The 17,457-nt window shown below is 30.5% G+C and overlaps 1 protein-coding gene across 1 annotated transcript in view; it reads right to left on the bottom strand.

Annotated features, from left to right (window-relative positions):
- Window positions 1-17,457, bottom strand: part of LOC145286177 (acireductone dioxygenase-like) — a 52,209-nt gene that overhangs the window by 388 nt on the left and 34,364 nt on the right. Inside the window, exons 2-3 of the mRNA XM_080134967.1 lie at window positions 9,321-9,440; window positions 6,622-6,801 (exon numbers count right to left, since the gene is read on the bottom strand). Of these exons, the coding sequence (XP_079991093.1) occupies window positions 6,622-6,801; window positions 9,321-9,440 (300 nt within the window). The remainder of the gene's footprint in view (window positions 1-6,621; window positions 6,802-9,320; window positions 9,441-17,457) is intronic.

The raw sequence follows: 17,457 nt of genomic DNA on the forward strand, positions 1-17,457 counted from the left end.
CTAAAATTTGAAAAGTACACAAACACCCACAAAGTTAGTGCTTTAAAAAATTTTTTTCATTTTTTAAAAATATCAGTATAACTTCCAATGTATAATATCCAAAAGAAAGATACATTATTTGGGGGTCAAATGGCTATTTATATTAATGTTATAAAGATGTACACACATCTTTGAATACCATAGAATAAAGGGAGTTATCTATAATACAAATCTCACCTGTCTGTTTAAATGTATGTATATGTATGTTTGTATACCTTTTAAAAACTTTTGACAGAGGCGACGGATTTTCACGAGATCAGTATCATTTTGAAAGTCGATCCTTTGGATGACAAATATCGAAACATTTGGCCAAAAACACCCTCAACTGGCCACTTTTCTACAGGGAGTGTCGATTTTTTTCGCTGACATTTTTTGAAAGTCATTCAACCCATCACGACGTTGCTTAAAAGGTGTTCTTTCGACCACCTGTGACATCACAACCACGGCAGGCACATTATGGATTTGAGCCTGCTTACTACACTTATTGTTTTTTTTGGGGTTTTTTTTGCGCCTGCAACCCCCCCCCCCCTATTTTTTTGCTCAACCAACATCCTTACACACACCTCCACTTTCTTTTCTGCCTTCATGTCACTACAACTTTTTTCTTTTGTTTAACACACACCTCCAAACACCCGGGAACCCAGGCTAGTTTCTCATAAACTGACTTGAGTTGTGTGTGTGTGTGTGTGTGTGTGCCCCCAGAGAGAGAAAAATGGGCTGAGTGAAAAAGAAATATGAAGTGGGAGGGGTAAAAGAGAGAAGGATAGAAGTTATGTTACACGTTTGCCCGGGTAATGCCAGTAGCCTTGCTAATTTAAAAGAAATGTTTTTTTTTCCAAGACTTTTGATGCTACACACTTTTTTTTAAAGACTTTTCCCTTTAGTTTGCTGGTGATATTAACCTCAAAGGGATGGTCCTTGTGGAGAGAACAAAATATATACATCCAATGTTATTGATGGTTGTCAAAGTTTGAATTCGATTTGTTTGCATGATTGGTGCATAATTTAAATAGGAGTTCGGTCACATCTTAAAAAATGTGTGTATGTGTATTATAGTATAGTGTATCCTTGAAGGATAGAGTATTTTTGGTAAGCGATCTTGACTAAGAGAACTCGATGCAAAGAAGAGCAATAATAAAGACGCAAAAAGAAAGCTTAAACCAACATTTTTAAGCTATTTGTACTATAACTTATTTCATCATAGGACGGGGCTCTTCAGGTACATTTTCAATGGCTTACCAATATATAAAGATAATATATGAGATTCTAAATTAGAAATTTTCGAATTGACTATTCAAAAGGCCTCAAAATGAATCAAATTTCTCATGAACGTTCTAAACACTGCTGTGTTGGACATAACCTTCATAAATGTACATTGAATTTTCTTTACATTATTTATTGAATATTTATTGGAATAAAAAAATTAAAAAAAAAGAGAACTTAAACGATTTCTTGGAAAACATTTATTTAGAAATTTAAGAGTTTCAAAAGAAAACTTGAAATTATTTAATACATAAAATAATTATTTAGAGATAATTTCAAAATTATTTAATTGCAATGCTTCCTTTCATAATTGCTATCAAATAGATTTTTATGTAAAAAAAAAAAAGAAAAAAAAAATCAAACTGAAAGGTCAAATACAATATTTCAAGGCCAAGCTGCCTAAAAAACATCAGACATTAAAAAAAAAACATCCTGATAACTGTTGCAATATTTTTAGTATATGAAAAGGGGTAAACAGATGTAGGAACCGTTTTATAAATTATAGTGAGTCTTTGAATTCTTCAGTGTTAATTCTTTACCTGAAAAACTTTTCTGACTGGATTTATGCTGCTATTTTTTTTGCTTCAGACAACTACATTTTTCTATTACAAGAATGGCTTTACATTAAAGAAATCATGTTAGAGAAAAGAGGGTGAAAAAATAGATATAGTGGTTAGCCTGTTAACAGGACTGCCAAAGAAGACCACTAAACCCTTATTTTAAGAGAGGGGGGGGAGTACATTTTTTAGTAGTCTGTATTGGTAGAGTAGTAGTCTAATTGACTAGGGTTCAAATCTTCCAGCTGTAAGATTATTTATTTCACCTTTTCATTCAATTTTTATTTTTGTATTTTTTCTTCTTTCTTCAGTCTCATTTTGGGATACAGAGTGAAAGGAATTAAACTTGAATTAATAATTTTAAATCACATTACAAAAGAGTTGTTTTGTTTTGAAATAAATATAATTAAAAGTTGACTCATTGCCACTGACTGAGATGAAAAATGCTTGAGGGGGGGGGGTTAAAAATAAGTTGGGAAGAAGAAAAAGGGAATGAAAAAGAAAAGAAAAGGTGTTATTAGGATTACTGTTCTCATCTTGGGGGTTATTTTTTCATTTCAACCGATGTAAACTGATCTTCAGTTGCATCTTATTAAACTCTTGAATCGAGTTGATTATTATTTAGAACTGATTATCTGTTATGCCGTAGGTAACAGATATAAGTGCTAAGTGAGAGTTTTTTTTAATGGAGGTTGAACGTTTAAGCCACAGTATAAACGATACTATGGATACAATTATGAATTATTTTAAGACTTGAATCCATCTCGGCCTCCTCCGTGGATTAAATAAGGGATTCTGTACAGATTTTCAATATTGCAGAGTTCGACAAGATACATCTGAAGAAGGTTGGACATTAGATTAATGAAAATGTGATAACAGCATCCAAGATTAGAATGGTAGTCTGTATAATCCAAATATCAATTCTCATCTTAAAAAAAAAAAAAAAAAAAAAAAAAAATGAAAATAAAGTCAGATATTCCATTAACAGCATGTTTTAATTGAAAGCCAGAAATTGTAAAATCTGAGAAGTTTTCTCATCCAGAGTTGGATTTGCAAGTTATTTAAGATCACATGACAAGAAACTCTACAATAACCTGGTTATTTTTATACTGTTATATAAAAGTCACTTTGTGTGTGTGTGTGTTCCTTCCTTCCTCATAGGTTTCTAAACCAGCTGAGCCTATCTTTTGCAAATTTCGCACAAAGCTAACTTATGTCTGGCAGTGTTCGTAAATGTTTTGTACAGAAATTCATCTAATAAGTATGGAAAAATCAAAAAAAAAAAAAAAAAAAAAAAAAAAAATCCAATCTTAAAAATAGTTTTTTTTATAGATAAAGAATAATTTTTACAAGGAAATATTTTATGTTACACCAGCCAAGGGAGATAATAACATCTTAGCAAATCATTACTTCTTAAAAAAAAAAAAAAAAAAAAAGCAGATTTATTATAATCTGGAGATATAACTTAGTGGTAGAGCATTCAGTTACAGATCAAATGAGCCCCTGTTCAAGCCTGGGTGTACCTCACCATTTTATTTTCATTTTTTCTTATTAATAAGTTCAATTTATGATAGAAGAAGAGGTACCATCTAAAATCGCCGCAAATCATTTCTTCGTTTGCATATCTTAAAACTAAACATTAATCAGAAGTGACTTTTCCAGGGCATTCATCGTCAAGCCCAAATATCAGCTGACGTGATATTGTAAACAAACACAGATGGAATTTGATGAACGACATTATCATTATTATTTATTTTTTTTCCGGATTAGTTCACCGGGCAAATTCTTCCTTGTAATATAATAATCCATAGAGGACTGATTCTATAATAATTAATACATAATCTGCATAAATTAAAATATCATGTTTAAGCGTATTGTACGACTGGGCAACATCGGGCTGCCAGCTAGTTTACTAAATAAACTTTACATACATAAGGGTACTTTCTGTATCCTTATTTGTTTTTAACATTGGTTTTAATAAGAAAAGTTAATAATCCTATTTTATAAATTAAAAGTTAATCTTTTAAAATAATATAATTGCATTTACAAGATTTCAAAAAATGTTTAAAAATGAGATGAAACTGTTTTTAAGAAAAATATGCTGACAAACATTATGGATGTTTCTGAATTTTTTTAGATAAGGATTGATAATTCATATTATTTGGATTATTCAGATTACTGTCATCTTGAGTGTCATTTTCACAATGTTTCAGCCAATATAACCTCCAACATTCTTTAAGTGTATCTTTCAAACTCTGAAATCTGCATGGAAGTTCAAAGGAAACCCTTTATTTAATCTACAAGGGCAGCATGCTCTTGTTTTGTGAGTCATGACCAAGTAGAAGTCTTAAGTAATTCGCAATTGTATTCTTTGTTTCAACCACACTGAGGATTAAACCATAAATCTCTAAAAGAGGGTCAACTACAATTGCAAAGACCTGTGGCATAACAAATAAAGTATTAGGTTAATTTAGTTGTCAGTGATATTCTTCTGGAGGTTGAAGGTTCAATCCTTGATGCAAGCCTTGTAGGGAATGCCCTTTTCTCTTCCCTGCAACCTCTTTCTTACAGAAGAGATGTTGCGAGTGTCTGCTTTATTGTTATTTTCATGGCAAGTGCTTGCCAAACATTCACAAGAAACACTCGTTTAGCTGAAAATACTATCAATTGTCCTTTTGACTACTGTACACTCTTTAACCCTTATCCTTGAGTAGCCTCTGGGCTTCATAAGTGGTGATTCTTTTGTAAAAAAAAAAAAAAAAAAAAAAAAAAAAAAAGCAATATTAAGAATACAATTGCAAATTACTTAAGACTTATACCTGGTCATGGTTAATGGAACAAGAGCATGCTGCCCTTGTGGATAAAATAAAGTGTTTCCCTTGAAATATTGTGCAGAGTCCTTAGTTCGACAGAAAGATCCTAGATTTCGACAAGAGACACCTGAAGAATGTTGGAGGTTAAGATGAGAACAGTCCAAATAATACAAATAATGGTCATTTCAAAAATTAAAGAAAAAAAAAAAAAAAAAAAAAAAACATTAGTGATAATGAGACGTGTCAATTTTAAAATATGATTCGTGGCTTGTCAGAACATAAAAATAAAGCACAGGAATAATCCAACAGATTTGCAAACTATTCACGTTTGTATGCCACATTTTTGTTTGTTTGTTTGGGCAGATCTCCCCTTTTACACCATTCTTCTCAATTGAAGCATTAGAAAAAAGTTTTGTGAATTATATAAAAGAGGTACACTTAATACAAAAATCCAAAGATTTAAAAAACAGACAAATAAAAAGAGAAAAAAGAAATAAAGAAAAAGAAATAAGAAAAGAAATAAGAAAAAAAAAATAAAAGAAATTAAAAAGAAAGAAAAAAGAAAAGAAATTAAAAAGAAAGAAAAAAGAAAAGAAATTAAAAAGAAAGAAAAAAGAAAAGAAATTAAAAAGAAAGAAAAAAGAAAAGAAATTAAAAAGAAAGAAAAAAGAAAAGAAATTAAAAAGAAAGAAAAAAGAAAAGAAATTAAAAAGAAAGAAAAAAGAAATTAAAAAGAAAGAAAAAAGAAAAGAAATTAAAAAGAAAGAAAAAAGAAAAGAAATTAAAAAGAAAGAAAAAAAAGAAATTAAAAAGAAAAAAGAAAAGAAATTAAAAAGAAAGAAAAAAGAAAAGAAATTAAAAAGAAAGAAAAAAGAAAAGAAATTAAAAAGAAAGAAAAAAGAAAAGAAATTAAAAAGAAAGAAAAAAGAAAAGAAATTAAAAAAGAAAAAAGAAAAGAAATTAAAAAAGAAAAAAGAAAAGAAATTAAAAAGAAAGAAAAAAGAAAAGAAATTAAAAAGAAAGAAAAGAGAAAAGAAATTAAAAAGAAAGAAAAAAGAAAAGAAATTAAAAAGAAAGAAAAAAGAAAAGAAATTAAAAAGAAAGAAAAAAGAAAAGAAATTAAAAAGAAAGAAAGAAAAGAAATTAAAAAGAAAGAAAAAAGAAATTAAAAAAGAAAGAAAAAAGAAAAGAAATTAAAAAGAAAGAAAAAAGAAAAGAAATTAAAAAGAAAGAAAAAAGAAAAGAAATTAAAAAGAAAGAAAAAAGAAAAGAAATTAAAAAGAAAGAAAAAAGAAATTAAAAAGAAAGAAAAAAGAAAAGAAATTAAAAAGAAAAAAGAAAAGAAATTAAAAAGAAAGAAAAAAGAAAAGAAATTAAAAAGAAAGAAAAAAGAAAAGAAATTAAAAAGAAAAATTAAAAAGAAAGAAAAAAGAAAAATTAAAAAAGAAAAAAGAAAAGAAATTAAAAAGAAAGAAAAAAGAAAAATTAAAAAGAAAGAAAAAAGAAAAGAAATTAAAAAGAAAGAAAAAAGAAAATTAAAAAGAAAGAAAAAAGAAATTAAAAAGAAAGAAAAAAGAAAAGAAATTAAAAAGAAAGAAAAAGAGAAATTAAAAAGAAAGAAAAAGAGAAATTAAAAAGAAAGAAAAAGAGAAATTAAAAAGAAAGAAATAAGAAAAAGAGAAATTAAAAAGAAAGAAATAAGAAAAAGAGAAATTAAAAAGAAAGAAATAAGAAAAAGAGAAATTAAAAAGAAAGAAATAAGAAAAAGAGAAATTAAGAAAGAAATAAGAAAAAGAGAAAGAAAAAGAGAAATAAAGAAATAAAAGAGAAATAAAGAAAAATAAAAAGAGAAATAAAAAATAAAAAGGAGAAATATAAAAAGAGAAATTACAAAAAAAGAGAAATAAAAAGAATTAAGGAAAAAAAAAAAAAAAAAAAAGGCTGCTTACATTTTTATCCAAAGTAAACCTATGGTATATTCCTGCAGGCAATACAATCATGTCCCCTTTCAAAACCTCAATCCTTATCCACTTGTCATCTTTATCCCGGACATCAAAATATCCACTACCAGCCATAATAAACCGGATCTCTTCATCCTCATGAAGATGTTCACGAAAGAAACTTTTCAACTGAAATAAAAACATTTCGAGCCAATCTAGATTATTCGATTTACTTTTCTTGTGACGACCCACCTCCACCCCCTCAAAGTGTTAGGAATTAAAAAGAAAAAAACATTTATTAAAAAAAAAAAAAAAAAAAAAAAGGAAATATTAGCAAAACAAAGGTATACGAAACTGTTCATATAGGAATACAAAAAGCTAAAATAGGATCATTAATCAAGTGGCACTAATGGAATCAAAAAAGAAAAAGATTGGTCAATATATTTTAGAATTAGTTTTAGGAGTTGCAATAAGTTTTGTGACAGTTTACGACAGCTAGAAACAGTTTTGAATGTTCAATACTTGGTGCAAGCAATATGAATAATACAATTGCAAATTACTTAAAACTTCTATCTGGAACAAGAGAGCAGGTCATGGCTCAGAGTAGATTGAGATGAGCCGTCAACTATTGACAATGATGCCTCGATAGACTATGATGGAGACATGAACCTTAGTGTTCAGAGGGTCGACAATGGTGTCACACACACACAGACAGACACACACACATTGATATTTACAGAATTTGTATTTTGTTTTCTTTTTATATGCTTGTAAACCACTGTGTGCCCTGTTCAACAGCCGCCAATGTAGACAACAACACAGCCAGAAAGAGAAGAAATCCTAGGTACACAACATATGAGTTATCTGTTGTTGCTGAGTGAGCAAGTATGTGGTCTCATATTCTTATCTTTATTATATTTACAATGCTTTGGTCAATGTTATATTAGGTGCAAGACCTTTGCCACTCACTTGAGAACAAAATTCTGCTATCAATCATGGTCTTTTAGAACTGAAGTGGACAGTGTTGTATCATCACGTGTGATTTAGCTGAATATGCTCAATTACTTGCTAAAAGTATATTCAGAGCAGGATAATTATACAGAGCTTACCAAAACTTGTTCACCTTTATGATTCTGCACTCATGAGTTCATCTGTCAGAACAACAGAGAGCATCTGATCATCCTAGGGATGATGAATGACATGCAGCACTGGGAGTTTGTTTAAAATGAAGCTGGTTTGTGCAGAGCCAGCATCACTCTCTCATCCCAACCAGACTGATTCAGCGGCACGCTCTGGAGGCCAGGTAGGATGTAGGAGCTGCCTTACAATAAAAAAACTGGTATTCTCAAATAGTAACCCATGTAGAACTGGCCAGGTTCAACATTGCTTAACTTACGTGATCTAATGAGAACTGGTGTTATGCCTATAATACATGCATATATAAGGTGTAAATGATATTTATTTGCTTTTATTCATCACCATCATTTTTAACAGAATTTTAAACAATGAACTGACATTATTCAATACAAGGGAAGCAACTTTGGATAGATCCTTAAAACAAATATAGGCAGCCATTTGAAAATAATTCTGACCCAGACAAAAGTATTTTCTGAAAGAATTAAATCCAGAATTCATTCTATATCAAAATACAAAAAAAAAAGTACCTATGACAAAAAGAAAATATAAACCAAAAATTATGCAAATTGATTAAGTAGTTTCATTTTTAAACTAGCATTAGTACCCAGCATTGCCCAGGTCAACATGAAGTTCTGAGCATATGTTATTTGGTGAAGAGTTTTTGTTTTTTTTACGTTTCAAAGTTTCCCAGGGAAATAACTCGAGACTCGCTTCTAAAAAAAAAACAAAAAAAAAAAAACAAAGAAAAAAACAAAAAAAAAAAAATCAATGTCGGTAATAATAATTCCAAATAAATTAAATTAAATATATAACACTTAAAAGAACTCTTTCGCTAGAAACAGTAACTAACATACAGCTATTTAGTAAAATCGATTTTCCTTAATGTAATATGCAAATAAGGTTACCTCAATTGTATATTTTGGAAGAATTATACTATTTATTGAAATAAATGAAATATTAAAGTAATGGACCTTTTGCATATATCAATCAAATTGTGAACAAACAAACAGACAGGAATATGAATTTATATGTATAGATACATAAATAAAATTTTATAAGTATCTGTCTCACCCACTGATTTGAAAAAAATTTAAAAAAAGAAACAAGGGAGATAATTCATACTTGGATTTATTTTGTAATACCTTCAATCATTTAAAAATTTTCTTTATAAAAATAAAACTACTTGATCAATTTGCACAATTTTTGGAATGTGATATTCTCTTTTAACGTGCTGCAATGATCCACAATAAAAAAAAAAGAAGCAAAGTTAAATATTGATTTTGTAGAAAGAAAGCAAATGATAAAGAAACGATGAAGAGGCTGGCTTTATTTTCCAGTAAATAACTTAAATTAGGTCAAATTTCTTCAAATTTTTCTGAAATAAAAAGCCAAGTTATCAAAACCTTTCAATCAAGAGAGGCTAGCAGGTTTTGAAAATTACCAAAACGAATTAACTTTTGTATACCACAAAAAACGGTGGTACAGACTTGTTTTGTCTGTTTGTTTTTTTTTTCATGATAGTAAGGTGAAGGAATACTGAAAAAGCACTGATACTACCAAAATTTTCTTACCTTATTTTCGTAGTCAGGCAGAGTATCAGGATGGCATTCACATTGGTCTTCATAATTGTAGCCACGTTCGTTACGGATCGCATTTAATTTGCCTTCTTTTTCGATATTGTCAGCATCAATCTGCAAAACATAAAAAAAGTTCTTTGTTTCAAGATCGCATGTAGTGGTACTTTGTTTTTTTATGGCATATCAACCCTTTTTGGGTTATTTAATACTGAATCTGGTCATTTTAGTAAGAGCTTTTATGCTTGAAGTTCTTTATATCTTCAAATATTTATTCATGGTCTTTGGTTTGGTTGTTTTGTAGAAGAATTTTTTTGTTTTTTTGTTTTTGGCTTTGCAGAACATGATTAAGTTTTGCAAAGGCAAAAGAAAAAAAGAAAAATCAAGGTTTATTGTATTTTAGATGAGGAAGCTGGTATCTTCAGACAGCCTAATCTGGTAACACCACTAAGATCACATGTTAAATATTGCTATTCATTAGTTTATCAGTTTTTGTCCAGATTTCCCTCTATATTAAAACAAAAAACAAACCTGTAGGATGTATGTACCCATGATGAGACAGATTCTAAAAACCACATAAATTAATGAAGTAGTTTTATTTTTAATCAAGCAAATCAAATTTTATGAGTAAGCGAAAGGGAATTGCCCACATCACTATTTTAAGGAAACAAAGGGAGATAACTCCACAATAATTCAAACTTTTGAAACCAAAATCGCTTCACCTCATTTAAAAATGATTTTGTTTATGAAAAATAAAACAAACTTGAATTACATGATTTTTGGAATACGCTCTTTTTGTTCCATCACAGGTATGTTGAAATTTTTTTTGGTACTTTTGTTTTTTAATATAGGGGAAATTCTGGACAACCAGTTTATCTTGTACATTCGTGTTTGTTGCAAGTTATTATATTACAAAGGGGCAATTGAATTTTGCTCTTATTTATTTTGGGGTTCAGTTTTCTTATTAATAGCGATTCTTTGGGAGGGTCGGTTTTTGCATTTTAGTTTGGAGGGGGGGGAGATTTTTATAATGAAACAGTTTTAGAGAGATATTTTAAAGGATAATCGCTGTTAAGCCATACTGAAATGCGAGAGAGTGAGAGAAATATTATGATAAACACAAACTAAATAAAGAGCTTAAAAGCATGAATTCATAAAAAAAAAATAAAAATTTCATATGTTTAAAATGGAATTTTTACTTTGTGTTTGTTCTTTTTACATGGATGTGACCACTTATCAAGGCCCGGAAGCCACTCGAGGATAAGGTTTACCAGGTTAGGAAAATTTAGATTGATTGTTCATATCATGAGAGTCCTTGCAGGAGTATTCATTAGTTGAGATATCAAGGAAGCTAGAATTGATAATTTAAAGGCCATGAATTATCCACAGGCCAAAAAAGTCGTAATCAAAACTACTCCATGTAATTACAAGTATATTACAAGAATCCATGTTTGTTATCATTGTATAAAACTCGGTGAGAATATAAGGAATATTAAAATGAATAAATTTATACATTTGTTTCTGATGAGCAGATGCCAGTGTAAAAGAGTTAATGTGGTGCGTGTGCATTAGTATGAAAGTGTGTATACTTATGACTGCTTGTGTGTGCACACATGCAAGAGTCAAGAAATGTATTACTTAGCTTAACCATTGCCTGACAGGGTGAGGGAAGCTGGAACATGGCAGATGTAAGCTTTTGTAATGCTATTTCTAGTACTGAGCGGTGCTGGATTGCCTTGCTAAGCAAACTTAACGAATCAAGTATGGTCATGTAATAGTTAACACTGTCCAAATCCCAGAGGAACCAAGAAATGACAAGACATTTTCTTTTTGAAGATACCATAAAAATGAATATCTCAAAAATAAATAGAAATGACAATTATTAGACAAATCTAGCTGGTATTGACAGAGACTGTCAACTACCGACCATCTGTCTTATATTTAAAAATTCAAAATTAAATAACTTTATTGTTGTTATTGATAATGGGTTTTGAGAAAAGACAAATGCCAAAATGACATGTTTGTTTTACTAGGTTGGAATGATGGGGACATTGTGAACACATATCAATGGAAGACCATCCAGAAAGTTGACACAATAAGAAATAATTTAAATGAAGCTAGAAGGGGATTGTAAAAATACAAATAGCTGATAACCAACTTCTTTTTGGGAAAGAAAAAAAGAAAGGGATTTCAGAAGAAAGAGGAAAAAAGAAAAAAAGAAAAGGGTGATCTCATAATGCTGGAGGGAGAATTTGCCAACTTCAATAAAACCAGGTGTCCAGCAAAAATAGTGTCTTTTCGGGTTTGTATTACTGTACACATAGATTCGAAAAAGTTGTCAAAAAACAAATAAATGTTATCAAAGGCAAGATAAGTTACTTTTCTACCTAACTGGATATATTTTTTGTGTTTTTATTCAGTGTAACATGTTTATTCAGCTCGAAAAACATGCAGTGTTTACCGATGTATTGTAAAATTCAAAATGGCAGCCGACTCTCTCTCGGAGAGGGTACGTTTGGGAAAAGGTATTATAAATAATAAACTAGACAAAATACTGTTAGAAATTCGCTCAATATATGTTACCGTGACATAAGTTGACATGTATTCGGTTGTTTTCTAACAGTATTTTGTCTAGTTTATTATTTATAATACCTTTTCCCAAACGTACCCTCTCCGAGAGAGAGTCGGCTGCCATTTTGAATTTTACAATACATCGGTAAACACTGCATGTTTTTCGAGCTGAATAAACATGTTACACTGAATAAAAACACAAAAAATATATCCAGTTAGGTAGAAAAGTAACTTATCTTGCCTTTAATAACATTTATTTGTTCTATATTTGTTTTTTGACAACTTTTTCGAATCTATGTGTACAGTAATACAAACCCGTCTTTTCCCTCTGGCTGGTTGAAGGATACAGGTAAACTAACTCGCAAAATTATTAAGTGGGAGAAAGTTATTTGGAAAAAATTGATTCCATTTAAAATCCTGCATCCAGAAAACAAATTGTTTTACTTAAGTTCAGAGAAGTCCCAAATTATCTACTCTTTTTTTTTTTTTAAATTCTTTGTACAAACTATATATTGAATTATTTTATGCAAATAATTATTTTTTGATAAGAAAATGATCCGTGATGTTTTGTTGATTATTGGTTAAATGCATTGAAGCGTTTTTATTAATTTTTTATCAGGCAGGTGTATGCACAGAGATAGATGTGCAGAAACCGTTTTAAACATTTTAATTTTAAATAACAAATGGTAAACTTTGTCACTAACTACAATTTCTTAATTTTGAGGTTGCTATCTTTCAGAAGCTAGTATTAGGTTGGTGCAAAAATAATGTTTTTTTTGACGTTCAACTTCAACTCCTTTCATAATAAACTTTATTAATCAAAATAAGAACCATTAGAATCGACACATTTTTGCCAACGAGAAACAAGTTTATTTATCCCATTAGCATAGAAATTCATAGTTCTAGAAGCGATGAAGTTATTGAAGGCTGATTCGGCATCATCTCGGTTTTTGAAGCATTTTTTGTGGAGGAAGTTGTTGAGATGCTTGAAAAAAGGTGATAATTGGTGGGCGAGAGGTCCGGTGAATATGGTGGATAAGGCAGAGTTTTGTAGCTCAGTTCTTCAGCTTCTGCAGGGTCAATTCAGCAACATGCAGGCGAGCATTGTCATGAAGAATTGGTCCCTTAAATGACGCTAGAAGAGAATTGTAAAAATACAAATATAACCAATGATAACCAATTTCTTTGGGGAAAAAGAAAAAAGGAATTTTAGAAGAAAAGGAAAAAAAGGGTGCTCTCACATTTTTTCAACAATCTCAGGCACATACATTGAATCTTCTGGTGCATTTCGTTAATTTGTCGGCAGTACTTCTGACGTAATCGTTTTGACCAGATTCCAAAAGCTATGATGGAGGAGACCAGCCACAGACCACCAAACAGTCACCGTAACCTTTTTTTGGTGCAATTTCGACTTCAGGAAATGTTTGTGGAGCTTCTCCGACATTCAATCACTGTGCCAAACGTTGCCAGTTGTCGTAGAGAATCCACTTCTCATTACACGTCACATCCATTAAAGAAATGGGTAATTTTTGTTGCGCAGGAGTGTAGAAGACACCTCAAAATGACGATTTTTTGATTATCGTTCAATTCATGCGGCACCTATTTATCTGACTTTTTTGACTTTCCTATTTGCCTTAAATGGCGAACAACTGTTAAGTGGTTGACGTTGAGTTCAACAGAAACATCTTGTGTGATTTTGTGACGATCAGCTTCAATTAAGGTTTTCAAATGTTCATCATCAACTGCAGTTGGCCGGCCGCGACTATCTTCATCTTCCAGGCTCTTGTCACCATTGTGAACTTTTTTGTGCCACACATTCGTTAGTGGTTCCTGGGCCAAACGCATTATTGATATTGTGAGATGCAATGTAGCTTTTCGGTCTAGTGTGAACTGGAACAAGAAAATCATGCAGATTTGAATTTTGTCCATGCTGTCGAAAAGCCAGCAAAAAAAAAAAAAAAAAAAAACGAATGAAAAGATTGAGAATGGTAGTGAATAACATAATTCGATAGAGTGAAAAACACGCTTCAAAATGATATATAACATGGTTATATATATATATCAATGAGCTACTTTTATATATGATTTATGAATTAAGATATGTGAGAAAACAGTATTGTTTTTGCACCAACTTAAGATTTCCTTTCTGAAAAAGAGGCTTACCTTGAAAATTCCAAGAATATAACACCATATATATCACCCTGGTTAGACACATTACATTGATAAATATTCTGTTGAAAATTATTGAATTCTTCCATATTGTCATTTGTTGTATTCACCTTGTTTTTACATCCAACAGTACAGTTTTATCATTTATGTATGACAAATTAAGGATAAGGGCACAAAAAAAAAAAAACAAAAAAAAAACGTACAACTGCTCCTGCTGATTTCCTATTACTGTAACATTTAGGCATGATAAACTAAGGCAACAAATGTTTTTCAGCTAAAAATTTTTGTAAAAAGATATTTTTTTTTTTCAAACTGATGGGTAATATTTAAAAAAAAAAAAAATTAGTCAAATATAGAAAGAAAAAGTTCCTTTAAGTTAAAAGAAAAACATTTGCCTTTTTAATCATAAATACTTTTATGGTTTTTTAATATTAAAAATTTACAAAAATAAATAAATACAAGAAACGTAAGTCATAAATTCCTCAAATTTCAGCCATCAGTCTGAAAAAAAAAAAAAAAAAAAAAAAAAATTGCTTTTTTTTTTGTTTGGGAGGAGAAAAAAAAAAAAAACAGCATCCCAGTTTGTCTAAATTAAAATCTGTTGCTTCTTGTTTTTTCTATATAACTGCAGTGTTACAACTTTTAAAATTGGACTTTTGACCGAGTAATGATAGTTTAAAAAAATCATCTTAATGTGCTCACACACACAGAGTAATTTGATCAGATTGTAAAAGGTCACCCAATGCCATATTAACCTAACAATGTCAGGCCTCCCTTCAAGCTTCAGAAAACAAAGAGTTAGAATAGAAAAGTAGGTCATGGCCTATTTTTTTTTTTTTTTTTAAATGAAGTCAGCAGTCTACTCATATCAAGCAATGAAATCAAACTTCTGTAAATATTTTTCATTTATTGAAAGGTTTAGACCAAGTCATGTGGTCAGTCATCTCATGACTTTTATAATGGTTCCTAATATCAAAACAATTTATTATATTTTTTCCTTTCATTTTTTCCCCTCAGCTGGGTGTTGTCAAATGGAAAAATTTAGAAACTCAGCTCACTAATTTTATTTTTTTTATTACATGTTTTTATATTAACACTGGAAAACTGTTTAAATTGTTTGAATCAGGAAAAGGTCAGGGCACAAGTAGACTAACTAACCAAAAGTATATTCTTTTTCATTTTTGGAAGAGTTATAGAAGTGAAAAGAGAAAACAATCCAAAATTAATACTTTTTTTTTCCTAAACAAACCAAAATAGATTTTTTTTTTTTTTTTAGCATTTCTTTCTTTTAATATATTTTTGGTAAGTTTCCTTTTTTTTATATTAGCAAAAATCATTAAAAAAAAATTGTTTTAATTTATAAATAAAATTTAACATTCTACATTTCAAAACAATTATTTTAAAAATATTTTTTTCAAAATACACAAATCAAATATAACATTGTTTAGAATATTAATTGGACAGAATATATTTTATACAACTTTGTTTCTTTTTTTTTTTTTGAAAAAGATAAATTTCTTTAAATAAAATAAAAAGTCTTAAGAGTGATTTTAGGATATTTAGAAAAAAAAAAAAAAGAAAAAGAAAGCATTAATTTTAGATTGTCTTCTTCCTTTTCGCAAGTATCACTGTTCCGAAAATGAAAACAAAAACATATTCCAGCAAATTAAAATGCATTTGTTTCAAAGTCAACAACAGCAGCAGCAACAGATTGCAGTTTACGATTTCAAATCTGCATTCGGTTTATAAGCTTGGTGCTGATTAGTGCAAGTATTCAACTTCTTTTCTGCCTGATTGAAAGGAAATGGTGTATGACAGGTTTCGACGTTGAGCTTTTGTAGGTATATCATAGGCCTCAGTGACCTGTCCTTTTTCGGTGCAACCACCATTCTGGAGCACCATGTTGTAGGTGTACCCACTGGTACAGGTTCTATGATGCCCAATGCCACGTCTTGGTCGAGGTCCTCCTCAACTCTTTTCTGCCAATGGTGTGGGACTGGGATTATGGTGTGGACAGCTGAGGGTTTGGCCCCCGGGATGAACGTGATTTCCATGGGTTTTCCTTTCATTACCTGCAGCTGTTAATGTGGGCATACATTGAATGCACTGGACTCAAAATGCTCCTTCATCCATCGTTCCAATCAGGGTCTGTTTTCTTCCGTAGGGGCAAAAGGGATATTGCCCGGCTTAGGTGGGACATTAGTTCTTCATGGGCATCCACATGGTACCTTTCTGCCATTGCAATCAGAGGTCATCTTCCAAGTGAGCCGAGTATATGATAGAAATTGATAAAAAAGTTAATATATAGTTTACTTTCTCTTTTCAGGACAGAAGACCAAAGCGAGCCCACCCTCTTTTCACACTTTTGAGGTTCAATCAAAAACCTACAGGACTATGAAACTTCACCGAGAAGCAGTCTGAACTCCCAACATGGCTATTATAGCGGCACACACATACCTACATGGCCCAGACTTCAACATTGGTGTATTGTACGCATTTTTTTATATTTGAACACTTTTCCTTTTCTTACAAACATGACATCTATCATACAAATCTCACCTGTCTGTTTAAATGTATGTATGTATGTTTGTATATCTGCCTAAAACTTGACAGGCGATGAATTTTCATGAGATCAGTATTGTTTTGAAGCTTGACCCTTTGGACGACAAATTGGCTAAAAACAGTAATCCCTTCACCCTCAACTGGGCACTTTTCTACAAGGAGGGATCACTTTTTTTCGCTGAAATTTTCAAAAGTCATCCCCTCTTTTTGATTGACTAGCCTTAATTTAAATCTTCGCCACTTCTGGTTTGGTGATGAACGCAACGGCAAAGACGCCATGTTTTTTTTTTTTTCATGTTCTTTCCTCCTTCGTGGTACGTGTTTGAATCTGCCTATTACCCCCTTTTTTTTTTTATGCTCACACGCCTCCAAACATCCAGGCAATGCTAGGCACCCAGGCTAGTTGTTAATAAAAGCACATTAATTCAAATACTAACACACTTCTCTTTTCTATTCCTTTTTTATTAACGCGTCAACAAAGATGATTCAATAAAATTGCTTTAAATTTTAGAATGAGATTTTGCCTTTCTATTTGAAAGGTTAAAATAACCGACAGAAATGCAGCAAAATAAAACACTTGGGAAATTAATTTCAATTAAAATGAAAGCATTTTTCAGAATATAACTCAAATCTTAAAATGAGGAATTTTGTGTGAAACACAGCGAGAAGAAGTAGACGGGGCAGACAAATGCAGTAATGGATGAGTAATTTATTTGCTAATTGCAATTAACTAAAATGATTAAATTAAAAGTTTTTATTTTAAAACATAACTCAATCCCAAAACTAAAGAATATTTTAAGCATTTTGTTTGATCAAAACATATAGGAAAAAG

This window comes from Euprymna scolopes, chromosome 10 (assembly GCF_053919585.1).
Source record: "Euprymna scolopes isolate OS-2025 chromosome 10, ASM5391958v1, whole genome shotgun sequence".
NCBI classification, from domain to species: domain Eukaryota; kingdom Metazoa; phylum Mollusca; class Cephalopoda; order Sepiida; family Sepiolidae; genus Euprymna; species Euprymna scolopes.